We start from the raw sequence: 26,889 nt of genomic DNA on the forward strand, positions 1-26,889 counted from the left end.
ACCTTCTCCAGGTTACCCCACCCTAGGAGGAGAGAAGCTCCAGGGAGCCCGCCGCTGTCCCCCCGCGGCCACTGCCCCCCTGCCCCAGCCAAGCCAATGCACCCAGAAAATAAGTTGACCAATCATGGCAAGACAGGGAATGGCGGGGCCCAATCCCAGCACCAGAATGTGAACCAAGGACCCACCTGCAACCTGGGCTCGAAGGGCGTGGGGGCGGGGAACCATGGGGCCAAGGCCAACCAGATCTCACCTAGCAACTCAAGTCTGAAGAACCCCCAAGCAGGGGTGCCCCCTTTCAGCTCTCTCAAGGGCAAAGTGAAGAGGGAGCGGAGTGTGTCTGTGGACTCCGGAGAGCAGCGAGAGGCTGGGACACCGTCCCTGGATTCGGAGGCCAAAGGTATCCCATTTCCTGATCCCCAAGACCCCAGCATCTTCCACAGCCCTAGACTCACACTTGCTGGGAGACCATCTTTCTATCCCCCTTGCCTAATCGTCAATGCCCACTCCTCTCCAGCATTTATGCCGGGGGCACCTTTCTCTTACCCCCATTATACCCACCCATCTGGTCATTCTCTCAGGATTGGGTGCCACCCATGGAGGGGCCACACAGAGTGATGGGCCTCTGGTCTGTTGGTCTCATGCCTCTCCTGCTTCCCCACCAGAGCCCCCAGAGCGGGAGAGGGAGGTGCTCTGGGGTGAGGAGCAGACCCTCACACCTCCCAGGAACCTCCTGGTATCCTGGCTGGTGGGAGCTATGGTGTAGGCACTGGGGCCTGGAAGAGTAGCAGCAGTTTCCCCCTCCCCCCCCAGCCCTAATTAGAACCAGTTGTGGTTGGGGATTATGCTGGGCTTGGTGCTGGGTGGGGGAGGGGAGGCAGGCAGCAGGGCTGTAGAGAGAAATCAGAAACAAATGGTGTCGTGGTGGGGGCCAAGGGCTGGCAAAGTGCCCACCATGGCCGGGGCAATGCCCCCTGGGGTGGGGCATCTGGGAGACGGGGCTTGGGAAGGATCCCGGCTGTGGGAGGACAGGGCCTCTGGGTACTCTCTCTGACCCCTGCCTGCCTGGGCAGAAGTGGCACCCCGGAGTAAGCGGCGTTGTGTGCTGGAGCGGAAGCAGCCATACAGTGGGGACGAATGGTGCTCAGGACCGGACAGCGAGGAGGATGACAAGCCCATTGGGGCCACCCACAGTGAGTGCCCATCATTGCCAGGATGCTGTGGCCCATGGTGCCCCCAGAGGATAGCCGCCCTGAGGGAACCTCCCTCTCCTCACCTAGGGCTTTAGAAGGCGCAGCCTGGGAAGAGGGAGCAAAAGGTCAGGAGCCCAGGCTCCTCCTCTCCCATCTCACATCTCTGACTCAGTCCCTCCCTGCACTGTGACAGCTCAGTTGCCGCCTTCCAGGTGCTCAGTGGCCCCCCTCTCCCTAGGGACCAGGGTGGGGTAGGTTGAACCTCAGGTGGCCTCTCCCGGCCACATCTACACCTCCTCCCATGAATTCCTGGCCTATGCTGCCACCTACTGGTTATTAGAGGGAGGGCGGTGAGGGTCCAGCATCACTGGGAGCTGGACAGCTGGCTCGGCTGCGCAAAGCTGTGCTTAAGCCTGGGTGTGAGCTGACATTGCCTGTGTCTCTGGTGCCCTTCCCTACCCTCTAACTGACTCCTGGCAAGTGCCCGGAGTGCATCACCAGGACGAGGAGTGGGTGTGGGTGGACGCCGACCCCTCTCATTCTTGCATTGATCAGCATTTATTTGGGCCTGGCACTAGTGATGGGGGAGAAACGGACATACCCCTGCCCTTGGGAAGCCCATATACATTGATTTGATGCTTTCCCTCCAAGCTTACGTCTGTGTGTGGGGAGAAACAACTTAATGCATACGAAACTAACCAGAGAATGTTAAATTGTGAACTTGTGGAAAGCCAGACTGTAGAAAGAAGGAAGAAAAAAATATGCTGGATACTTTGCTACTTTGTTTTATTTAATCCTTATAATAGCCTTGTGAGGTAGGTGTTATTATGATGCAGAGGAGGAAACAGACTCAGCAGATGTTTGTGGAAAGAGCAGATCATGTCCGTGGAGGTGGTGTATGGGATCAAATACTGAAGCCTCTGCAGCTGGATGGCACTTTAAAGGTCATCTGGTCCCAGCTACCCCCCACCCCCACCCCAGGGGACTCATTGGTGGTCCACAAGCCCCTGGCCAAACCCTTCAGTGATAGATGGGGGTGGTCACTGCTTCCCAGGACAGACCTCCTCAATTCACTTTTATAACACTAGACTGTGCCATTGTAGAAACATGAAAACACAGGGAAATCAAAGAAGAAATTGCTAACATCCCATACCTGATACCAAGGCAAGCACTTAACTGTTTTAGTTATATTGCCATTAAATTCTCAAAGAGTTCTTAATGGTAGGGCAGTATAATGTAGAAGTTAAGAGCACAGACTCTGCAATCAGACCGCCTTGGTTTATATCCTGGGTCTTCCACTTATTATTTGTGTAAATTTGGGAAAGGGCCTCAGTTTCCTCATCTATAAAAATAATCTTTTCCTCTTAGGGTTGTTGTGAGGAGTCAGTGAGTTGAGACATGTAGCACACTTAGAACAGTGTTAGCTTTTTTTTTTTTTTTTTTCTGGCTGCAGTGGGTCTTTGTTGCTGCGTGTGGGCTTTCTCTAGTTGAGGCGAGCAGGGGCTACTCTTCGTTGCGGTGCGCGGGCTTCTCATTGCGGTGGCCTCTCTTGTTGCAGAGCATGGTCTCTAGGCGCGTGGGCTTCAGTAGTTGTGGCTCGCAGGCTCTAGAGCGCAGGCTCAGTAGTTGTGGTGCACGGGCTCAGTTGCTCCGCGGCATGTGGGATCTTCCCGGACCAGGGCTCGAACCCGTGTCCCCTGCATTGGCAGGCGGATTCTTCACTACTGCGCCACCAGGGAAGTCCCCAGTGTTTAGCTTTTATTGTTATCATTGTACTAGAAGTTTCCTTATTGAAATAAAAGCCTGCCTCTCTCCCCATAACTCATCTCCAGGAGTCCTAGTTCTGTGTATTGAATGTGCACTTTCCTCTTCCCCAGGGCAGCCCTCACACATTGAGGTCAGCTCTCAAGTTCCCCCCCTAAACTTCTGGCTCTGTTATTCTATGTAAAACTGGAGAGACAGGGTCCAGAGCAGGGCCATTATGAGGTAGGAGTGTTAGAGAAGATTTCTTCAAGAAGAGGAGCCTGCCCGTGGGCCTGCGGGAAGGTGGCTGCTGCCCCAGCTCAAGGGAGACAACTTGGGGCAGTAGGTGCTGTCACTTACTGTCTGCAGGCCAGGCACTTGACTGGTGGCAAAGTTCCACCCACTCACTAGACCCATGAATGACCAAGCGTAGATCTTTTGTAGGCGAGGACTTACAGTCAGGGCTGTGACCATGGAACAAAACCTCACTCGGTGCCGAGGATGGCCAGTCTACCCTGGCAGTGAACCCAGTATGTCAGGCTTTTGTAACTCTCTCTTTTCTAAACAGTTTTTTAGTTTGTGACATAGTTGTGAACTTGCTGTAAAAATAGATTTCTTTGACCAGCCCCTCCCCCTCCTGCAGGGCTGGAGTTAGTGTTTCCATTTTACAGATGAAGGAACTGAGGCTTAGAGGGAGGAAGTATCTTGTTCATAAGGTTGCAGAACAGTTAGTGGTAGGGCTAGAGTGAAAACCATTCAGCGTTTGAATCATCAGCTGTACAAGCTCTTTGCCTTCTCCCCTCACCTGGCCAACGTGCATACACACACACAGACCACGGCGAGGGGTCGGAGCAGGGCCAAGCTCAGGGCTCTGCAGCCCCTGCCTGGTGCAGACCCTGGCTCTGCACTGCCTGGCTGTGTCACCTTGGGTGAGTAATGTCATCCCTCTGAGGCTGTCACGTGGAGTATACGACAAGTGGAGTGTACGACAGCTTCCTCCCAGGGATGTGATGATTAGGTGGAATCACATCCATAAGCGTCCGTCAGGGTGCCAGGCATGCGGGAGCCTATTCATAAGGGTCAACTTTTCCCTCTCCCTCCTCTCCACATGGTCCGCACAATTTCCATCCTTTTCAAAGCCTGGTCTAGGGCAAGTATAGAAACTAGACTAGTGAAAATGCCCCATTGGGGCCCCAGATGACCCTGTGGGCACGAGCTATGAAGCAGTGAGCCTCTCTGGCCCTGGGCATCTCTAGGATGGTACGGTAGTGACAGGGGCGGGTGGGGGGCTGTCCCCCCACTGGATCTCCTCTCTAAATCTGGGCCTCTTTCCCTCTCCTCTCTTGTGCAGATTGTAATGTAGCAGACCCAGCCATGGCGGCCCCACAGCTGGGTCCTGGCCAAGCCGCCCAACTGCCCCTCAGCGAGAGCAGCGCACCAGGCCCCCCGCATGGGCCCCCGCCAGGCCTCCGGCCCGACGCCCCCGGGGGTGGAGGCGGGGGCGTCCCGGGAAAGCCTCCCTCACAGTTTGTGTATGTCTTCACCACCCACCTGGCCAACACGTAAGTGCCTCAGCCCTTGTTTGCCTAGCACCCCTCAGCCTGGGGTCCTGAGTGAGTGCCTGCAGGGGGCCAGGGTTGGCTTGGGTTGGGCTGGGTGAGGTTGAGGGCTCCCTCCTGCCTGCCTCTCTGAGCTGTCTGTGCCCGACCCTCCTGTGTAGGGCTGCGGAGGCAGTGCTGCAGGGCCGGGCCGACTCCATCCTCGCCTACCACCAGCAGAACGTGCCCCGTGCCAAGCTGGACCAGGTGAGTGTGTCACCTGGCCTGGGCATGGTGCTCTGTGAGCAGCGGATTGGCCAGTGCATCCCCTTACCAGTCTCGTGCTCTGCCTTTGTCCTCTTGCAGGCCCCCAAAGTGCCACCCACCCCAGAACCGCTACCCCTGAGCACACCATCAACAGGCACCCCTCAGTCCCAGCCTCCTCCACTGCCGCCACCGCCACCCCCAGCCCCAGGCAGCGCCCCCCCTGCTCTGCCTTCTGAGGGGCCTCCTGAGGACACCAATCAGGACCTGACACCCAACTCGGTGGGAGCTGCCAGCACGGGTGGTGGCACTGGGGGTACCCACCCTAATACCCCTACAGCTTCCACCGCCAACAACCCGCTGCCTCCTGGAGGAGACCCCAGCAGTGCTCCCGGCCCTGCCCTGCTTGGGGAGGCCGCCACCGGCAATGGGCAGCGGAGCCTGGTGGGCTCAGAGGGCCTGTCCAAGGAGCAGCTGGAGCATCGGGAGCGTTCCCTCCAGACGCTTCGAGACATTGAACGGCTGCTGCTCCGCAGCGGGGAGACTGAGCCCTTCCTCAAGGGGCCCACCGGAGGAGCAGGCGAGGGGGGACCCCCAGCACAAGCCCCTCCCACCCCCCAGCAGCCACCCACGGCCCCGGCCAGTGGGCTGAAGAAGTACGAGGAGCCCTTGCAGTCCATGATTTCGCAGACACAGAGCCTCGGGGGCCCTCCGCTGGAGCATGAAGTGCCTGGACACCCCCCGGGTGGGGACATGGGGCAGCAGATGAACATGATGATGCAGAGGCTGGGCCAGGACAGCTTGACACCTGAGCAGGTGGCTTGGCGCAAGCTGCAGGAAGAGTACTACGAGGAGAAACGGCGGAAGGAGGAGCAGATCGGGCTGCATGGGGGCCGCCCACTGCAGGACATGATGGGCATGGGGGGCATGATGGTGAGGGGACCACCGCCTCCCTACCACAGCAAGCCTGGCGATCAGTGGCCCCCCGGGATGGGAGCCCAGCTGCGGGGGCCCATGGATGTCCAAGATCCCATGCAGCTCCGGGGTGGACCACCCTTCCCCGGTCCCCGTTTCCCAGGCAACCAAATGCAACGGGTGCCTGGGTTTGGGGGCATGCAGGGTATGCCCATGGAGGTGCCCATGAATGCCATGCAGAGGCCTGTGAGGCCGGGTATGGGCTGGACTGAAGACTTGCCCCCTATGGGGGGGCCTGGCAATTTTGCCCAGAACGCGGTGCCCTACCCAGGCGGGCAGGGTGAAGCCGAGCGATTTATGACCCCTCGGGTTCGTGAGGAGCTGCTGCGACACCAGCTGCTGGAGAAGCGGTCGATGGGCATGCAGCGCCCCCTGGGCATGGCCGGCAGTGGCATGGGGCAGGGCATGGAGGTGGAACGGATGATGCAGGCGCACCGGCAGATGGATCCGGCCATGTTCCCCGGGCAGATAGCTGGCGGCGAGGGCCTGGCGGGCACTCCCATGGGCATGGAGTTTGGTGGAGGTCGGGGCCTCCTGAGTCCCCCCATGGGGCAGTCTGGGCTGAGGGAGGTGGACCCACCCATGGGGCCAGGCAACCTCAACATGAACATGAACGTGAACATGAACATGAACATGAACCTGAACGTGCAGATGACCCCACAGCAGCAGATGCTGATGTCGCAGAAGATGCGGGGCCCCGGGGACATGATGGGGCCGCAGGGCCTCAGTCCCGAGGAGATGGCCCGGGTGCGGGCCCAGAACAGCAGCGGCATGATGGGCGGCCCGCAGAAGATGCTTATGCCCTCGCAGTTTCCCAGCCAGGGCCAGCAGGGATTCTCTGGGGGCCAGGGACCCTACCAAGCCATGCCCCAGGAAATGGGCAATACTCAAGACATGTTCAGCCCCGACCAGAGCTCAATGCCCATGGCAAACGTGGGTACCACCCGGCTCAGCCACATGCCCCTGCCTCCTGCATCCAATCCTCCCGGCTCTGTGCATTCAGCCCCAAACCGGGGGCTGGGCAGACGGCCTTCAGACCTCACCATCAGTATTAATCAGATGGGCTCACCGGGCATGGGGCATCTGAAGTCGCCCACCCTTAGCCAGGTACACTCACCCCTGGTCACCTCGCCCTCCGCCAACCTCAAGTCACCCCAGACTCCCTCACAGATGGTGCCCTTGCCTTCGGCCAACCCACCAGGACCTCTCAAGTCACCCCAGGTCCTCAGCTCCTCTCTCAGCGTCCGTTCACCCACCGGCTCGCCCAGCAGGCTCAAGTCTCCCTCCATGGCGGTGCCTTCTCCAGGCTGGGTCGCCTCGCCCAAGACAGCCATGCCCAGCCCCGGAGTCCCCCAGAACAAGCAGCCGCCTCTGAACATGAACTCTTCCAGCACCCTGGGCAACATGGAGCAGAGTGAGTCAACGGGGCCGGGCAAGTGGGCCCTGGCCTCTGGCGCTGGGAGCCTCCCCGGTGGGAGTATTCTTGCTGGGCCAGGGGAGTGAGTTAAGGCATCCGTGCCGGGGCCCAGAGGTGGACGGCTCTGCTCGTGGGGCAGACGCTGGCAGCTGTGTGTGAGCTTTCACAGGGAGCTCCACGTTCATCTCCCAGGCATTTCAAGGGGGTCATATTTGGGATCTCCCCACTGCCCGGGGCCCTGAGGCTGCAGGAACCGCTTGGAGACAGGTGGGCTGTAGTGACAGTGGGGGGCCTGTGTTGAGTGGGACATCTGTGCCTGGAGGAGTCAGGTGGAGGTTTGGGAGCTGACCTCTTGCTAAGCCCCCAGTGTGAGCAGCCAAATTCATCTTCCCCTCCCCAGTCACCCCTGCTCTTTCTGTCTCCCCGCTTCTGTAGGTACCCTCCCGCCTAGCGGCCCCCGGAGCAACTCCTCAGCGCCTCCCGCCAACCCTCCCAGCGGCCTCATGAACCCCAGCCTGCCATTCACTTCCTCCCCAGACCCCACACCTTCCCAGAACCCCCTGTCACTGATGATGTCCCAGATGTCCAAGTACGCCATGCCCAGCTCCACCCCGCTCTACCACAATGCCATCAAGACCATCGCCACCTCAGACGACGAGCTGCTGCCCGACCGGCCCCTGCTCCCCCCGCCACCACCACCGCAGGGCTCTGGGCCAGGTGCGGGGACAGGGAGGGGCCGCGGGGAGAAGAGCTGATGCAGGCACTGGGCGTGGGAAGAGTTGCCACGGCCAGCAGCTGCCCCTGCAGTCCTGCTGGCTTTTTTGCGCTTCCAAAGAGCCCTGGGCGTGGAGTAGGGGGGGTGTCCCGGGACACAGTTCCCACTCGTCACTCAGTGAAGCCAAGCCCGGAAAGCTGGAGTGGTCTTTCCACCTACTGATGTGTCCCTGGCTGGCTGGGCCAGAGCTTGGGCCTCTTGGCTTCTCACCTAAGTGCCTGGAGTCCCTTCCCTCGTAGCTAGGGCAGGCCAACGGTGAAAGCCCTCAGCCCTAGTACCAGCCTGGCTGGGGAGTGGGGAAGGATTGAGTTCTGCACCCTCCCCCAGCTGGGCGCACACGGTTCCTGACCCCCATTTCTCTTTCCCCGCAGGGATCAGCAATAACCAGCCCACCCAGATGCACCTGAACTCAGCTGCTGCCCAGAGCCCCATGGGCATGAACCTGCCAGGCCAGCAGCCCCTGTCCCATGACCCCCCACCTACCATGTTGCCCTCCCCCACCCCTCTGGGCTCCAACATTCCACTGCACCCCAACGCACAGGGGACAGGAGGGCCCCCTCAGAACTCGATGATGATGGCTCCAGGGGGCCCAGACTCCCTGAATGCCCCCTGCGGCCCTGTGCCCAACTCCTCCCAGATGCTGCCCTTTCCCCCTCGGCTGCAGCAGCCCCACGGTGCCATGGCCCCTAGTGGGGGTGGGGGCGGGGGCGGGGGACCCGGCCTGCAGCAGCACTACCCTTCAGGCATGGCCCTGCCCCCAGAGGACCTGCCCAGCCAGCCGCCAGGCCCCCTGCCGCCCCAGCAGCACCTGATGGGCAAAAGCATGGCCGGCCGCATGGGTGACGCGTACCCCCCGGGCGTGCTCCCCGGGGTGGCGTCAGTGCTGAACGACCCTGAGCTGAGCGAGGTGATCCGGCCCACCCCGACGGGGATCCCCGAGTTCGACTTGTCCAGGATCATCCCCTCGGAGAAGCCAAGCAGCACCCTCCAGTACTTCCCCAAGAGCGAGAACCAGCCCCCCAAGGCCCAGCCCCCCAATCTGCATCTCATGAACCTGCAGAACATGATGGCGGAGCAGACCCCCTCCCGGCCCCCCAACCTCCCGGGCCAGCAGGGCGTCCAGCGGGGGCTCAACATGTCCATGTGCCACCCCGGACAGATGTCCTTGCTGGGCAGGACAGGTGTGCCCTCACAGCAGGGCATGGTGCCCCATGGCCTGCACCAGGGGGTCATGGCCCCTCCACAAGGCCTCATGACCCAGCAGAATTTCATGCTGATGAAGCAGCGGGGCGTGGGCGGTGAGGTCTACAGCCAGCCCCCCCACATGCTCCCCCCGCAGGGCTCTCTCATGGGCCCCCCGCCCCAGCAGAACCTCATGGTGTCCCACCCGCTGCGGCAGCGCAGTGTGTCTCTGGACAGCCAGATGGGCTACCTCCCGGCGCCGGGCGGCATGGCCAACCTGCCCTTCTAGCAGTCCCCGTGGGGGGCTGGAGCTGGGGCGATACTGCAAATAGGATAACCTTAAGAAAGTTTCTTCCCCTTCGGTGTTGGGATGGCCTGGGTCAAGGGGTGGGGTGGAGGGGGTGGGAGGGGGCTTGTGTGGGGAGTGGCATTTGTGGAAACCAGATGTGCTGGCAGCTTAGGGGGAAGTGGCAGAGTGGGGTGGGGGATTTGGGATGGGGGTTGGTCCCATTTCGGCCGCCAGGACTGCCCCTCCCCCTCGCCCCCCCCCCCACTCCAGTCCTACGGAGCCTCGATTTTCCCTCTTTCTCTGCGTCCACCCTCTTCAGCTTTGCTTTCAGAGCCCTGTATCTAATCCTTGGCAGGGAGCAGGAGAGGAGAGCTCTCCCTCCCTCTCCCTCCCCTTCCTGCTGCTGTCTCCTCCGGGAGCTTCACTTTCCTCCTCTTGGTTTCTCTGCCCACCCCCCCCACCCCCGTTTTTCCTTCTGTTTTCTCCTGCCTCAGTTCCTCTCCCTGATGATGTGGCTGACCCCCTCTCCCACCCCAACCTGCAGGCGGCTGGCCAGGTGGGCAGGCGCCAGCCGTAGCTGTAAATAGAGCGCTGCGCTTTTGTGCCGGTTTGTGTGTGTGCTGTATTTCTGTGTTTTGATAGAAGTCACACAAAAAAAGGATAAAAGAAACCCTTCCCCCCTTTTTCAAATGATTGCCCCTTCCATTCCCCTGGACCCAGGGGCACGCAGTCTGACACACCTTCCCGCTGTGGCAGTGTCTCTGGGTCCATAAAGGATACCATTCCGGTCCCCTCCCCCCAATGGTGAAATGACGTAGCTACACCCACACCTAAACTGAAGTCAGACCACCTAGGCTTCCACCTGGTGAGCCCCAGCAGGGCTGAGACCCCCCAGGGCGGCAGCCTGTCTGCTGCTGAGTGATTCAGGAGAACGCGTGCACGTGCATGTGTGTTTGCCCCACAGAGGTGACACGGGGCCCTGGCTTCCTAGCTGTGGATGTCTGGTGTCCCCTGCTGCTACATCTTAGCCAGAACTTGAAGTCCTTGGTCCCCAGTCTGGGATGAAGGCAAGGAGGACGAGGCAGAGACTGTGTGGCCCCCTCGTGTGGAGCCGTGGAGGGGTGGCCCGGGGGGCCAGATGGTCCTGTGCCCGCTCAGTGGCTCTGGGCCAGGTAGCCCCCAGGGCCATGACTCTTCCAGAGGCTACCACCTACTTCCTTATCACCAAAGGAGGAAAGGAAAAGGGTTTGGCCAAGTCCGTCTGTCTCCCTCCAGCCTCCACCCGCTGAGGATGGAATAGAGAAAGTGTTGGATGCGGAGCAGGAGAGCGTCTTCCCGCTTCTCTCTGCTGTCCGATCACTGGCAAGGTCCCTCTGCCCAGAGCTCAGGGCTCTGTGCCCACCCAGGCGCAGCCACTGCCTTCCCCTCAGCCCTCGGCTCTTTCCCATACGAGCTCCCCACCCGCCTCTGGTCAGAGCTGAAGCCATACACGATTGGGTGTTTTGCCCCCCCTCAGCCCCAGGAGTAAAACACTTCTCCTTTTCTCACTTCCTTTCCTGCCTTGTGAGGTGGCAGGGCAGTTACCTGGCTGAGGCCTTTCCTACCGCACCTCCAGGGCCAAGGGCCATTTCTAGACAAGGTGTCTTCTGCCGTGGCCCCGTCCCCAGCCTTCCTGACCTGAGGGCCTGGTCTCCCATTGGCAGCTGTGATACAAAGGGAATTTGTCCCCAGTTCTCCCAGTCTGGTGCTGTCCTCAGTACCCCGTCAGCCAGGTCAAGTGCTTCCTCCGGGGCTGGCTGCGAGCTCCTGCCTCCCCCAGCCCCTCCCAGGGGCCAGGGCCTGGTCCCCCGTGTTCAGGGGCCACCTGCCCTCAATCCCGCCAGACACGTTCCCACCCTGTCTCAACCCGGGCCTCGTGCCCTTGAGTCCCCCACCCATGACCCAAGACTCCCCAAACCGACTCTTAAGTGTTTCCTGCGCAGAGGAGAGACGGGTCAGACTGAAAAGGGCCTGATGCCCTCCCCCTCCCCCGCTCCTCCCACCTCTGCCAACAGACTAGCTTTCCAAGGTGAATTCCACAGGCCAGCTACTTCCCTCCATCCATGGCCACACCCCCAGCCATTTTGTACCATTATATAAATATATATATAAATATAAATATATAAATACAATATGTGAAGACATCTTCTTGGTTTTTATTTTGAAACAATTTTTAGGCTTGTTCCGGGGGTCTCTGTGCTGCCTGTACTGTATTGACCTGTTTTATAGGTGCCTTTTTATTAAAAAGAGAAAATTAAAAATCCAGTTTCTTGCTGTCTTGCTTCCTCCGCTGCCCAACTTACTATTGGGTGCTGGGAGGAAAAAGGGGCCCCAGGGATTCCCTGGTGTTCCACGGTGAAGACCTAGTCCCCTGGGTCACAGCTCTGATCTCCCCTGCGGGAGCCTCTTAGGGACCCCTGCTGACTGGCTTGAGTGGGCTTGGGCAACCGATGTGTGCCCTCAGCAACTACAGGGGTCCCTGATGTCTCATTCTAGGCAGACCAGAGGCTGGGGAGGAGGCAGGGAGAGCCCTCCCCGGGCAGGGGGCAGGCGGGCGCAGAGCAGCTTCCTGTGGTTCCATCTGAGTGGTATCCTCTCGGGGCAGGGCCCAGCTTCCTGGAGCCTGGGGACTTCCCTGCCTAGGCCTGCTTGTCACACTGCCCAGACCAAGGGGATGCCTTGCGGCTCTTGCTGAGGCCCAGAGAGATGGCCTGGCCTGCAGGCAGGGGGCTGGATGAGATGACCCCCAGGGACCCCTTAGGTCTGTCTCTTTCCTCAGGAGGTCTCCATCTCTGCTCCGTGGTCAGATTCTCTCTGTGGCTCCAGGAGTTTCCCCTGGCTGTGTAGTTTGCGGGGAGAGGGACAGGGAAGAACGCGTCTGTCCCCTTCCCCATCGGTGCCCAGACCCACCAGGGCCCTGGACCCTGCTGCCCCTGGCCCACCCTGGGAGCTCTCCACCCTGGGCAGAGAAGACAGCTGGCTTTGGTTAATACTTGTTCATCCTTGGAGCTGGGGAAGGAGAATCTTTCCTTCCCTTGGTTGGGCTCCTCTCTGCTGACCTTAGTCCTTCTCTAGGATGCTGGCTGGTCTCTGAGGGCGCCTGGAGTCTGCCTCAGGCTGCAGACCTCCCAGGGCCCAGTGACGTGGTGCTGGCCCGGTGCCATTTTGGTCAGAGCCAGGGGCAGCCACCTGGACCGGGTCATCCTGAGCTTCCTGCTTGGTCAAGATGCTGCACGGCTGGTGACCTGAAAGAATGTCTGTGCTTGTTCGGCACTGAGACATGTTAAGGCCCCAGTCTGTTGCCAGCTGGCCTTTCCTCAGCCTTAACCTCCATCCATCCCCTGGTGCTCAGCCGCTTGTTACTTTTGGCAGGTGAGCTGGGAGGAGAGGTGGGTGGTTGTGGAGGTCGGTGGTCCATAAGATGATGGAGTACATTCTGGAAGGGGAATGACTTTCCCTACTGACAGGGGCAGAAGTAAAATTTGTTTCTTGAGCTTTAGATGGTTAGGATGAGAGAAGGTAAGTGTGGTCCTCTCAGCCCAAAGTGATGCAGACGAGCACAGGTATCCTTTGCTTTGCCCTTGGGCTGCTTTCCCCTCCCTGCACCCCAGCCTAGACCCGGGGCTGGGAGAAGAGCTGGCGGGGACGTCCCAGAAAGAGGGGTTGGTTCCTCCAGCTGCCCCATATGAGGACACTGGCCAAGGCAAGCTCTTAGGATCCCAGATCCTGTTGGAAGGAGTTCGAGCATCACTGCCTGCCCCAAGGAAAGCAGAAACAAAGGGGGGCTAGGACCTAGAAGGTGGTGAGGGAGGTGGCATTCTCTGACTCCGAGAGGCTGCTCTTGCGCCAACTAGGGAAGAACTGGCAAAGAGAGGCAGGGCCGGCACAGCCCAGCTTGGTCAGAAGCCGCGACAGGTCACTGCGGAACTTCACGCCGGCAAACGTGTAGAGCATGGGATTGAGGCAGCAGTGGGCCAGGCCCAGGAACTCACTCATGGTGATGGCCACGGAGAGATAGCCATTGAACTCACAGCTACTGCCCAGGGCCTTCAGCCTCGTCAGGGTGTCCAGGAAGATAACGACGTGGTAGGGTGACCAGCAGAGAAAGAAGACACTTGTCACAAGGATGGCCACCCTGACCGCCTTCTGCCGCTGAGGACGCCGCTGGGCCTGGCACAGCCTGTGCACCACCCCGACATAGCACCAGGTCATCACCAGCATTGGCAGCAGGAATCCTCCGATGTGATAGAGAAAGCGGGAGGTGAACCAGGCATTGGTTTCGGCCTGGTTCTCTTGGGGGAAGGTGCAGCGTGGCAGAGAGTCGTTGTAATGGGGTTGACTGACCTTGGCGAAAAGGATCTCTGGCAAGGCGAAGAAGACGCCCGCCAGCCAGATGGTTGCACAGGTGATGTGGATGGAGAGGAGGCGGCGGTGGCGGTAGGCGTGGACGGCGTGGACGATGGCCAGGTAGCGGTCCACGGCGATGCAGGCCAGGAGCAGGCTGCTGCAGTAGAAGTTGATCTTGTGCAGAGAAATCACGGTTTTGCAGAGGAAGCTGCCCAGGACCCAGCCCACGGAGCCCTCGGCCACAGCAAAGGGCAGGATGAAGACCAGCAGGAGGTCGGCCACCGCCAGGTGGAACAGGAAGGTCTCGGTTGAGCTGCGCGTTTGCCGGTGCCGCTCCAGGATCACCAGCACCAGGATGTTGCCCATCATGCCCAGGAGGAAGATGAGCCCATAGGCCACGGGCACGAACACGGCCTTGAAGGAGGTCAGCAGGGGCCCCTCAACTGTGGAGCAGAGGTGATTTTCCATTGTGTGGGTCTCCGTACTGTCATTGTAGCTGCCTAATTCCTTGTACTGCAAGGGCAAGGAGACAGGAGGGTGGGAACTGAGAACCAGTCTTTCCTCTCAGAGAGGGACCCAGACCCCCTGGTAGAGTAATCCTATCCCCCCAGGCTAAGTGCTTTTGTCCCTGCACTCCCAGTCTGCCCACGGACCAAATCCCAGTTTCCCTTTGTGTTCCTCAAACAAATCACGTTGCCTTTTCCAACTTCAGTTTTCGTCTGTAAACATCCCTCACTGGGTAGTGACAAAGAGGAAAGGAGATACATGGTGTGGATGTGCTTCATAAACTCTGAAGGGCTGGGCACCTGTAAGTCATTTCTCGTTTGCGAGTCCTCAGGTGTGGAAGGATGCAGCCGCAGGGGCTGGAATCAAGGCTTCCATTTGGGGGAATGGATCTGGTTGGGACAAAGAGCCACCTCTTCCAATTCTGAACAGAACAGAGGGCACTAAGACCTAGGATCTTGCTGAAAGGGTGGATGCTGATATGGCCTGCTGGCTTGCTCTCAGTTTGTCCCCTTGTTCCTTCATTATATCTGAAATTGCAGTAAGAGCCTCTTTTTTGTTTAATCGGCACAGCAAGCTCAAGGTATGTGGTATTCCTGTCTCACCCATGTCTCGCCAGAGGTCAGGTCTGCTTGAACCCGCGCTGATGTAACGTCCACCACTACGCAGCACTGCCTGCCCTGCCCCGGCGAACGCCTCACTCTGCTCCCTTCTCCTCGAGGGGGGTGGGGAGGGGAGGAGGGGGGAGGTTTCCAAGTGAAGGGGCTGTGCCCACTCTGTCTCCGGAAGCTCACTCCTCCCTTGCCTCCTCCTCCTCCCCCCACCCCTCCCCACCCCAGCACTCAGGTTGTTTACCCAGCTAACCGCAAAGGAAGGCAGGGTGCCTGTTTTCATACCTTTCACTCACAGCTGTCCCCCTGCACCTGCTCCGCACTTCCCAGCTCTGTTCCTCCCACCCCCTCCCCTAACCAGCCCCCTCTCCACAGCATTTCAAAACCAATTATAACCAGCTTATGTGGGTTCAAAAAGGCACTTCTGTAAACGATGAGCCCCAGGGAGAGAGAGGATGGGAGAGGGTACCGGGCACCCAGGCTCAGGGTGGTCCCACCCTGCCCTCCTTCCTGGAGAGCGAGGGTCCCACACAAGCAGGGGGTGGTTGTACTGCTACCCAGGGCCCCAGTTGTGGGTCATACACGTGCTCTCAATGGTGGGAAGACCCATTCCCCAACCTGGGCCTTTCCTTCTGGTTCCTGGGACAGGTGGCTCTGGGAGAAGCGGGTGGGAGGATACATTAGTGCAGTGGCAGAGTCATAGGCTCGCCCGACCCCAGCATCCCTCTGCCATAGCCCCAGTCTAGCCCTTCTTCACCCTAATGCTCTCCCCATTACTGGGGACAGGACTACTGTCTCCCCATGGGTCCCATTCTCACCGACTTCTCCACTCTTATCCATCTCCTACACAGAGGACAGGATGAGTTTTTCAACCCACGAATACCATCACATCAGTGTCCTGCTTAAAATCTTTTACTGGTTCCCTGTTACCTCTAAGCAGTGGTTTTCTTTTCTTTTTGTCTTTACCTTTTTTTTTTTTTTTTCAGTTTCATAGAATTTAAAAAAAATTTTATTGGAGTAGAGTTGATTTAAAATGTTGTGTTAGTCATATTTAATAGCAAAGCCAATTATAAGGAAAAGTCATGTTTGGGATCAAGTTCATCAATGGAAGATTGGAAGAAGCCAACCTCAGTGCATTCACACAGCAGAATACAATGCAGCGCTCAAAAAGAAGTGAGGTTTACCTGCACGTTCTCTTAGGAAGAGATGTTTACCATACATTACTAAATTTCAGAACTAGTTGTGGGGCCTCTCATACAGCATAAGTCCATGGACTTTCTTTGTAGGTTTTACTGGGGTTGGGGGTGGGGGCGGGAAGGGAGGGAGCCTCTGGTCCTCCCGTCTTTAAACCAGACACCCTTGCCTCATGTGGTGTTTCACACATATGCTTTTGTTTAAGAAAATGGTTCTGCTTTCACTGGAAGACCATGGACTTGCAGGGTGAGGTCTAAACTCCTCTACAGGGCCTTTACATTTTTGCAAACTGTATATTCCCCTGACCTTTCAAACCTTCTCTTCCACTTTATCGCTTTATCCCTCTCCTTCAGGTTTATCATTCTCCTGGCTGCCTGCCCCCATCACGCTGATACAATCCTGTCTCTAAACTCTTCCTTTCGCCCAGCAGTCCTTTCTTCCCAAGTCTGCCTACTGCTATGCTTCCTTCAAGGCCCCACTCAATCCCACCTTCCTATGTCCTGCCTAACTCTTCTGCTTGGAATTACATTCTCTCTTCTTCCATCACGTGTGCCTTTATTACCTCACTCAGGGTTGGGATGTCGGTGGCCTCATTGGATGGTGAGCTCCCAGGGGCAGGTCTCCTGTGTCTCCCTGACAAGGCCATGTGTTTTACACATGCCAGACATGCTGCAGGTGTGTGCTACACCGCTTGGAGAGCAGTTTCCCAGATAAGGCCAGGGGACCTCGTATTCTGGGACTCTGGGGAAGTTCCTCCCTGTGCCTCAGCAGACTCAGACACTCCTTCTCACCCTTCTTCAGTTTTTGCCTCTTCCCAGTGCTCTTGACAGCCTAGAGCCTATCTTGGGCTCTCTATCCGTATCGGGAGTCATTTCCAACATCGTCATTGAATACAACCATTTGACTCCTCCTGGAATTCAGCTGGAGTTAAAGGGGAAAGCAGTGAGATGAGCTGTTTTCATGCAGAGCAAAGCGACTGAGACAGAAGAAGAGACGCAGGGTTGGGTGCCGTCAGTGGGGCTGGACTCCGTCTACCTCGCGGTGGGAGCCTGGCCGTCCCACTGCCCAGCGGAGGGCTTAGGTGCGGCCAGCCTGTCTGGTCCAGAACCACTCAAGACCTGCCCTCTAAAGCATTCAGGTTGATTGGTTTGCTGCTCATTTAAAGTCAACACAGAGAGACAAGTCCCTAGGACCCCAGAGCCCCCATCTCCTGAGAACCCAGGTTTAGAGGAGGGTTGGGAGTGGGGGACTGTCTTTCCCTTCTTGCCAAGAGATCGTTGTTCGGCAGAGCGCTCACGCAGAGAGGAGAGGACGGAGGAAGCTGGTTTGAGGAGCGCTGAGAGATGGCGATGCCCCTCAGCAGGAGGTGTCAAACAGACATCCTGGGGGCTCGGGAGTGGCACGTGTTAAAGCCACTTCCCACAGCCGGGGGATCCGGCACACCCGCCCTTCCTCAAATCATGGAGAGAGGTAATCGAGCAAGGTCAGCTCTGGCCCAGTGGGAAGTTAGGAATCAGGAATCCTGAATGCTGTGGGGAGTGGGCACGGAAGGGAGCCCCCCAAGACTCACACCCAGAGGGAGCTCAGGGTGGGCCATCTGGCCGAGCGCTCACTCATTCTTTGCTATGAGAAGCTGCAGGAAGCCACGGCCCTCAGGCACACACACACTCTGACGGCAGCATGACCCTGTATAGACTCAGACGTGTGACTGCTGGGGCCATGACAGCATGTGGCATAAGCAGGTACCCAGTGGACAGTAGCCTAACAGAGGCCAGGGACCCAGGCCTCAAAGAAGGCAAGAAAACACGATGACCAGGATGAAGCTGCGGAGAGGGCAGGAGTGGGGACTAGAACATTCTGTGTCCTGGTATTGAGGTGCCAGGAGAAGGGAGGATGGGGGGAGAGATCAAAGTGCTTGGAATTATAAATATTACTCTTCCTACCCCCACTCCACCCCTCTGCCCCTCCCTTCTTTCCTTCCTCAGGAGCCTCTGTGGGACCCAGGCCCCTCCCTGGATAATTAAGTCCTCCAAGCCCCATCTGACTTCACATAATGAGGCTGTCTCACTGCCCTGCACTGGCCGGTGTGAAGCTCAGCGAACGTTTGCTGATGGGGCTCTGTGTCAGCAGGTGGGCAGCCGGTGTCTAGGACCTTCCTCGGGGGTCTGTCCTGGATCCTCTCCTCTTTTTCTCTCTCAGCCCTGTCTCGGGTGATACGGCTGGGGGAGGCTTTCAGACAGCGCAGAGTTCTCTACAACCTGGAACTACAGGCGCAAACTGACCAGATGGAATTGATAAAGAAAAGTGTAGAGACCTAGATGGGGTTTAAAACTTCAACTCTTCAGGGACAGGTTGGAGAAGACCTGACCTAACAACTGTTTATGCGAAAAAGACCCGAGAGTTTGTTGACTGCAAGCTTCAGATGAGTCAACAGGGTGACGTGGCTGCCAGCAGGGCTTTGTTACCTTATCTAGGTGAACAGAAACCTGTAGGTGGGCACCTGCCACCAACCCAGTTTGTTTGGGCTGGACAAGCGTGACCAGCTGTTAAGGGGTCTGGAAATCCCCACCCTGGGAGGAAGTTTCCAGGTCCTAGGCTGTGGTGTCCAGGAAAGAGAAGACTTGAGTCCGGGAGAGCTGGCTCCTTCAAGGACTGGAAAGAGCCCCCATGGCGAGAAGGCAGGATGGGCTTATTGTGTGAGGTCCTAGAGGGTAGAGCAGGAGAAATGGGCAGAGGTTGGGATTGGGGGTGTTTCAGTCAAAGGAGAAAGAACCTTCTAACAGGCCCTTGGGGGGAAGAGGAATGTTTGAGGCCCAGTGTGTGGGAAGGGATTCCTGCTCTGGAAAGGAAGCTGGGCCCTGCCCTCAGATGCCCCTTGCTCACAGCTCCCAGATGCTCCGAGTCTCCGACTGCCATGCCCTGCCCTGCGCTGATCTGGTTCTCAGTGTCTCCTTCATCTAGCTCAGCACCTGGGTGGGAGCCGTTGCTTCTCCAGCCTGTCTGTCCCGCACTGAGTGAATGGCCCAGCCTGACTTGCTTCTCAGCCCCCAGGAGGGAGGCAGGGCCGATGAGTGCTTGGCTCATCCAGGCCCAACTCCAGGGCTCCAGGGGCCTGAGTCATACTAGCTGCAAGAGGTGTCTACACACAGACGCGGTTCATCACTCTGGCTATAGGGGACACACACAGGCTCCGGCTCCTTTTATGTCCCTGGCTGGATATTCCCAACCCAGAGTCAGGAGTCATGAGTGGGACCAGCCAGGGTGTCTCTCACTCCAGCTTTCAGTGGCTTGAGGGGTGCGGGGGTCTGGAGGAAGGAGGCTGGGCTGAGGGGCGAGGGCGGAGGACTTTATCCCTTCCCCACTCTTCCTTTAGAGTTTCCACACCCCCCAAAGACCATCTGAGACTCCGGCTGGCCATTTGTCACATCTCCCCCCTCTCCCCGCCCCCACCCCTCAGGAGCGAGCCTGCCAGGCTCCTCTTCCATCTCCACCCAAGGGTTTTGGCCATTAGGAACATGGCACTACTCTGGGTATGGTTCTGGGGGGAGACTTTAAGCTACCCCTACCTCTGCACTGAGTCTTCAGGTTTCAGGGGGTCCCCCTTGGCACCCCAGATCAATTTGCACTTTGGGGACAGAGCCACACAGTCCGAGGGACAGGTAGACAGGTCTCTTAGGTGTGTACGGCAACCTCTTGAAGCCATCTCCTGGGTCAGTACTGATTTGAAATATTTTGTCCCATTGTTCCTGAAAGAATACACATTCTTGTGTCCTGATTCTCAGTGCTAAATTCATGGTCACTTTTTCTGCCATTGTGCCAGAGGAGTGGATCAGCCACAGTCTGTGTCCTCACTGAAGGCAAGAATTCCTGATGGAGACTGTGGTCTGTGTGCCTGAGCCCAGACTTGCCCCAACACTGACCCCTCCCCAGGCTGGCCCTGGGTCTCGCCCTCATCTCTGACCCTTCCAATCACCCCCAGTTGGGGCTTCTTCCACTGGGGTTCCTCTGGGATTTTTGACCTGGTTTGGGAGGGGGTGAGCCTCCCTTCCCCCTAGGTAAACCCCAGAAACAGCCTGAGCTGGTTTTGGTTCCTCTTCTTCACACCTCCTTGATGAAATGGGACAGTGCCTATGAATGGCCTTTGCGTCCTGTGATGCTCTGATCACGCTGAAGTCATAGTTTGTGGGGGCCATCCCTGGGGAGGGGTCAGGGGAAGCCAGGCCCTGGGGCTGGACCAGCTTCACCCTGCTCTATAGCAGCTTCCCCTCCTGGCTGGTGTGCAGGGTGGGGCTGGAGGTGCAGTTTATGACTGACCCCCTTAGGTGCCCCAGGTCCTAGGTCTGTCAAGAGGAGGCTGCATGCTTTCAGATCCAGGTTCCTATGGACAGAGGCTTTTCTAGGTCTGCCTAGATCTGCCTTCCCAGCAGGATGGGTCCCTGGCATGCCCACCCCAGGGACCTGGCTCCTAGTTTCTGGTACTTAGCCATCTAGAGTTTTTCTGTTTGGATCCTCCGTTCGTGGGAATTAGCAACCTATCTCAAGAAAATGGACATTTTAAACAGTTGATCTTAGAATGCAAGAGGAGGGAGGGAAGACAGGATGCCCAACACTCGGTTTATGGCCAAGAGTCCCCGGTTCTTAACCCAGCATTGGAGTCTAGAACCCAGTGTTCTGGGACACTGAACTGATACTTGGTTTGGACCGGGAGAGGGAGAGGAATAGGAAGCAAAACAATAGAAGTGAGACTAACTCCAGAGAGAAATGGGGAGCTGAGACACTCAGCAGAGCAGAACAAATCAGTACATACTTATTGAGAAGCTATTGCATACAAGATTCTTCTGCTGCCCTGCCATGCCAGGGCCCCTGTGCTGGCAGATACCGTCAGGGAGACTGTCAAAACTGCTCAAGGTCCTGCTGTGAGTGGCGGGGGGTGGAGAGAGAGGGTCTGTACTTCTGAGGGGGCAACAGCCCTGGAGAGAGAGTATATGGGAGGTGAGTGCAGGCGGGATGAGGTGCTGGGGGCTGGCTGAAGACGGGTTCAGGGCCCGGATGGTCCTAGGACTCCTGGCTCCTGGCCCGACCCTGATGGAGGGGGTTCAGGCCTGCAGGGATGCCTGGACTGAGACGACTCGTCTGAGGCGTTACGTGAAGTGAGTCACCGCTCTCTGTCCCTGGGCTGCAGGTTTTCTTTGGTATGTGGGACATGCCCCGCTGTCTCCCTGCCCCCTGCCGCCACCTGTCTCTAGTAGGTCACGCAGTGGAGTGAGGCATGCAGTTAGGGGAACTCTTGAGGTTTCTCAGAAGCCAGAACCGGCCAGGTCTCGAGTTGGTTACTGTGATATCCAACTGGGTCAGGGCTCGTGGTCAGCTTGAAGCTTCGGGCAGAGGAAGATGCCCAGTAACCTAGTCAGGTGAGGCCAGGGGCCAGGGATGGGGGCCAGGGTGGGAGCACGTTGCCTTGTCAAGGTTGTTGGGTTTTAGTCTGGTTGGACTCAGGGCCAGTTTTATGGACGTGAGACCAGTACAGTCACGCAGGGCCCAGCACTTAGAAGAGCCCTGTGCTTGGTTTAGTGCTCTGCTGTCTCTATCTTGAAATTTTTAACAGAGGCCCTGCATGTTCATTTTGCATTGGGTCCCACAAATTAAGCAGCAGGTCTGATTAGACTGATGGTTCTGGCTCTGCTTTTATCGGGGGGTTGGATCTGAGAAGACAGACTTTGGGTAATTATCCCTTCCCCCACCTCCCCATGTTCTGCTTACGCTTCCAAGTCTTGGGATCTGGACAAGTGAGAGGCAGACTTTTCCAAGCAAGTCTGGGAACACAGTTGGTGGAGTTATAGACTCCAGTCAGGGGAGCTAGAGGGAGTCGGAGACCATCTCAGGGTGAGTTTAGGGCCAGGAGAGCTGGCAGGTATAGGAGAAAAGGTTTGGACCTTTCGAAAAGGATCCAGCCCAGAATTTAGCTCAGAGAGAAGTTCTTTTCCTAGCAGTGCCCTTGGCCATGGGGGAAAGGGAGTGAAGACTACAAGAAAGTTTCTAAAAGATCCATTACAAGCAACACTCTGCTGCCCTCACACAGGAGCCTTGGGTCTCTGGTTGAGTTGCTCCTTACATACATCTTTTGGGGACCCAGTAACAGCCAAGCCAACTGGGTTACTCTGCTTCACGGGACAGTCTTGGGTGGGTGGCAGAGAGTGACGCTGGGGACTATTTTCTTAGTCCACCAAAAAATACCTTATCTCTAGAGAGCCCAGGCCTCTGAGGGAGGCCACAATGTGCTCAAAGACATTTCTAGGATTAACACCGAGTTCTTCCACTAACTTGATACCAGCTTGGCACCCCCTACCTCCTGACCCCAGCCCACTGGGGTCCTCTCCCTTGCTGACCATCTCCTTGGGTTTAGCACATAATCATCATCTACGAGCTTCTGGTGAGTAGTTTTTTTCTTTCTTCTTGGCTAGTCCGTGAGCTATTGAAGTGCCAAGACCAGGCTCTCACCTTCTCTCTCCAAGAGAGAATGTCGTGCCCCGATGACAGAATAGTATAGCAAGAGATGAATAAACATACACTGACTGGTCAACTAGCAATGCCAGCCTCCTGATATTAAGAAAACCTCCAAAGTACTTTCCTACCTACCCCGTATTCCAGCCCCGTATTCTCCTCCGATGAGGAGAGGAGCCCCTATTGAAGGATGGAGGCAAAGTGACTTGTTCTAGGTCCTAGAGCGTGTCAGGGAGGATGCAGGACCTGAACCCATACTTCCAATCCCCTCTAAATAAAGGATGTCTATTGAAGGCAACAGCTCTATTTTCCATGGAATGAGAAATCAAACCTCACAAGGCAGGCGCCAATGGGCCCGTCTAGATTCTGCCGATCTGCAGTGGGAGAGGACTGCATGTCTTTCCCCTCTTCCTGGGGCCCCGGGCGCAGGATATTTAGAATTCCTGGGCGACCATAAGCTACCTGTCCCTACTCACCAGGTCCTCCAGGTTGTAGTTCATGAAGTCCATGTCCAGGGTTAGGGGGTAGTTCATGGTTGTAGCCGTATGTCACCAGACTGGCCACTGCCTGATGTTGAGAGCTTCTCCGCCTGGTGACTATAGAGAGGTGGCAGCCGTCAGCTGCAAATTTAAACAAATGAACTGTGTGCTGTCTCCTGGGGCTGCGTAGGACCCGAGGCCTGTCTCACAACTCATCACTTTTTTTTTTTTCCACTGGGTCTTTTGTGTTTTTTTGAAGAAAAAGGGAAAATCCCCACAGCATCAGTGCTAGTCAAGCATTTCAGCTTCTTTCCCGGCAATAGTTGTCTCCGTTGGGGCTTGTAACTGGTTTAAAGGCTGCCGCTCGCTTCTCCTCCCTGTATCTCCACCAGCCTCCCAACAGGGAGTTGTGCCTTGTAATGAAAACCACCACATTGGTTGGGGGGCTTTGAGGGAAACTCCACGTAGAAGGGGAACAGGAGGTGAGCTCTTCCAGGCCCTCTCCTCCAAACTGCCTCCAAACCCTCATCTGTCTCCCCACTAGGGCAACCCAGCCCCCAGTGTGCCCAGGGCTGAAAGTCCCTTGTCCTGGGAAACCCCTCAGTCCGAGGCAGACTGGGATACCCTACTTGCATCATCCTTTTGCCCAGGCAGGGGCAAAACCCCTTCCCTTTCTAGCTCAAGTTCAGAAGAGATAGGTTAGAAGTTTTCAAAGGGAGCAACAATAAAACAGTGCTGGAAGACAAAAACAAAATTACCCAAATCACCAAGCACAAAAATATAGTCACAGAAGAGTCATTTTCTGACTCAAAAATAATGATGTTCTAGCTATAAATTAACTTGGTTGGCACATAAATGGTTAACGTCATAGACTACCCAGCTAGAGTAGACTTTTACATGGGAGGACGCTGAGGCCCAGAGAGGCAGAGTGACGTCCTCAGGACACACAGCTAACCAGTGGCAGAGCCAGGATTGAACCCAGGCTTCCTGACTCCATATTCAGTGTTTCCTCTATCCCACCAGGCTGCTACTCTTACAGGCTCAACGGAACCCTTTTCCTTTCCCTCACCTCTGCCCTGTCTGTGGACCCCTACCTTTAAGAAGCTCAATGTAGACACTGATCGACTTCCCCTCCAAGTCTCATCTTCGTGCTTTTTCTTCCAGGAGAAGTCCACAATGATACAAAAACAGTGAGTGCACACACAGAGGCACCCACACGTGACGTGCTCTTTCCTTGCCCCACCTCATCCTCCCCTTCCAGCCAAATGGCCATTGGCTGGGATTCTCCCCTTTCTAGTGCCCTCCTTCTCCTTTTCCTCCATGTTCATCTTCCCCTTTTCTCTCCCCCACTTCACCCCAACAGATACATCTTTCTTGGGTTTCGACAGCTTGAGGAGTTTTCAGCCTGTATTTGTACTGTTGAGGTCTTTCTTTCTTCAATCTCCATTCACTGCCTTCAGCAACAGCTTTCAAGGAGGAAGAATTTCAGGAAAAGGGGCCAGAGTTCCCTTCTGCACTTCCAGTCTGGAAACCTTCAGGAGGAAGCTGCCCCAGTGTTTCCTGTGTACTCCCCATTCTTCCAGCCCCACCCACCCCAACATCCCCACCCTTCCAATCAACTGATATACTCAATTTAGCTTTTGCTACTCTAAGGACATTGATCAGGAAAGAATATAGTATATAGAATCATGTAGGAATTGGAAGGGAATTTGAAAGGGCAACCATTCCATCCTCATTCCCCCCTTCCCCTACCCCCAGCAAATTCAAGATTCCTGTCACTACATCCTCATCAGATGGTCACACAGTATCAGTCAAACATCACCAAGGGTGAGAAATTTGTTTCTTTCAAGAGATCATGTTTTAATGCAGTATGATTTAATCAACCCATTCTTTGACCTCTGGGTGATTTCTGGTTAATGGCCTAGATATAATCTGACTAGGACAAAATATAGGAAGATAAGATTTTCCTTGTTCAAGGTTCCAAACTTATATAACTGTAATTAAAATGGTCTTTCCTGTGGGCTCCCACTCCCCTTGACAACATGCTTAACAAATTTCATTTTGATGGTTCTAGTCTGTCATCTCAGCTTATAAGGGGAAACTTTTGAAATCCTGATTCAGTCCTCTGTTGAAGTGATACCAACTTAGATAAGCCTGCTATCCTTGGGTCTATCCAAGTCTTTTTTTTTTTTTTTTTTAAAGAAATTCACGTTCTTTTATTTATTTATTTATTTATTTATTTATTTATTTATGATTGTGTTGAGTCTTCGTTTCTGTGCGAGGGCTTTCTCTAGTTGCGGCAAGTGGGGACCACTCCTCATCGCGGTGCGCGGGCCTCTCACCACCGCGGCCTCTCTTGTTGCGGAGCACAGGCTCCAGACGCGCAGGCTCAGCAATTGTGGCTCACGGGCCCAGTTGCTCCGTGGCATGTGGGATCTTCCCAGACCAGGGCTCGAACCCGTGTCCCCTGCATTGGCAGGCAGATTCTCAACCACTGCGCCACCAGGGAAGCCCTATCCAAGTCTTGATGGAAAATATTGACAGAACAATGCCGAAAACAGAACCCTACTTCATGCCATTAGAAACCTACTATTCTCAAAGGTCAGAGAAGACTTCATGGAAGAAGGAGGACATGAGCTGGACATTGAAGGTTTGGATAGAGTGACCTGATATGCCTGGAGGGGAAGATGCAAGGTAGGGGGTGTGGGAGATGATGAAGACTGCATGAAAAAGTGTGTGGAAAGAATTACTCAAGATGTGATGGGTGTGGTTATGGTGGTGTTGATGATGATGATGATGGGGGTCGTGGGCAGCAGCAAGAAGATGGAGGAGGTTGGAGTGTACACTGGAAAAGGTAGGAATTGCTCTCGTGGCCTTCTCCTCTCTTATTCTTCCCGTGGGTGTCCATTCACCTTGATGTGTGGCAGGTCCAGAAGAGGGGTTTGGGAGGAGGCTCAGGACTGCTCCTCAGGTGCAGCAGCAGGCTTTGGCTGTGGTTGCAGCTATGATGCTGGGGGCAGCAAGGCATCTGCTAGCTTCTCAGTGGCTGACCTGGGTTTTATGGAGAAGAGAAACCTGTGGTGTCACCTGAACTCCTCTCTAGTCCCTTAACTTCCTGGTGCTTCTTGCATCGTGGGCCCATTCAGATGCCCCTTCCTGTCTCTCCAGATGCTGGGACATACTGCAGGTTACCAGGGCCCACTTGACCCGGCCACTGACCTTTGATGGTCAACTGGGTTTGCCCTAAATGGGTAAATACCACCCGACTATGAGTTCTAATGTTGCCTTAGTAGGTTCAGAGAGTAACTGCCTCTGGTAGAAAAGATGATCTTAAGATCTTCAAAGCCATAAAGCCAGATTAGCCCCGCAGAATAGAGAGGGAAATGCCTAGCCTGTGACCCCTTGACTTTAAGGATGAGATGACAGGGGTTCCACCTGTGTGTGAGGGGGACATTTCCAGAGGAGGCAGCCCACATTTTATTTCAACTTGTTTATATTTCTGCCGTGTGGGATCCCAATCCCTACCCCATGGCCAGCCTACCTGAGGCAGAGCTATTTTCCAGGCTTCTCATCAAAAGCCTGACCACTGGTGGTTCTGACAAGGGTAGATTTGTGTCTGCCTTAGGCAAGATGGTGGTTTAGTATCAGCCCAGGTGGATGTTTCTCAGTAATTTTGCTTCACAGTTCATGCGTTAATTAAGTTTCTCTTTATTTCAGATACTAGATACAGTCACTTGTCTTGGAGTTCATTTCCTACATTCCACAGGAAAGTTAAGTGGTTCTGCAGAGTGTTTGGGGTGCAGGGAAAGGGTTGGGGTTTTCCCCCTATTCTTTCACTACC

The 26,889-nt window shown here is 56.2% G+C and overlaps 2 protein-coding genes across 5 annotated transcripts in view; one reads left to right on the plus strand and one right to left on the minus strand.

The window, feature by feature from the left end:
• BCL9L (BCL9 like) overlaps nt 1-11,656 on the plus strand; it is a 28,560-nt gene extending 16,904 nt beyond the window's left edge. For 3 of the 4 annotated variants that reach the window (XM_059930252.1, XM_059930253.1, XM_059930256.1), the window contains 7 exons: nt 12-397; nt 1,071-1,190; nt 4,285-4,495; nt 4,654-4,738; nt 4,838-7,124; nt 7,563-7,844; nt 8,274-11,656. In XM_059930252.1, coding sequence (XP_059786235.1) covers nt 12-397; nt 1,071-1,190; nt 4,285-4,495; nt 4,654-4,738; nt 4,838-7,124; nt 7,563-7,844; nt 8,274-9,373 — 4,471 coding nt within the window. In that variant the 3' untranslated portion in view covers nt 9,374-11,656. The remainder of the gene's footprint in view (nt 1-11; nt 398-1,070; nt 1,191-4,284; nt 4,496-4,653; nt 4,739-4,837; nt 7,125-7,562; nt 7,845-8,273) is intronic. The other variant, XM_059930255.1, reaches the window with a different exon arrangement.
• Nucleotides 11,657-13,127: 1,471 nt separating this feature from the next.
• CXCR5 (C-X-C motif chemokine receptor 5) lies at nt 13,128-23,102 on the minus strand. The gene is made up of 2 exons (XM_059929289.1): nt 23,046-23,102; nt 13,128-14,272 (listed from the first exon to the last, which is right to left on the minus strand). The coding sequence occupies exons 1-2, from the start codon at nt 23,100-23,102 to the stop codon at nt 13,205-13,207; spliced, it is 1,125 nt and encodes a 374-aa protein (XP_059785272.1). The 3' UTR covers nt 13,128-13,204.
• Between the last annotated feature and the right edge of the window lie 3,787 nt (nt 23,103-26,889).

Source organism: Balaenoptera ricei, chromosome 8 (genome assembly GCF_028023285.1).
Source record: "Balaenoptera ricei isolate mBalRic1 chromosome 8, mBalRic1.hap2, whole genome shotgun sequence".
NCBI classification, from domain to species: Eukaryota; Metazoa; Chordata; class Mammalia; order Artiodactyla; family Balaenopteridae; genus Balaenoptera; species Balaenoptera ricei.

Coding starts and splice junctions, on each gene's coding strand:
- CXCR5 (XM_059929289.1), bottom strand. CDS start 23,102: ATGAACTACCCCCTAACCCTGGACATGGACTTCATGAACTACAACCTG. Junction 14,273..23,045: donor ACTACAACCTGGAGGACCTG/GTGAGTAGGGAC, acceptor TTGCCCTTGCAG/TACAAGGAATTAGGCAGCTA.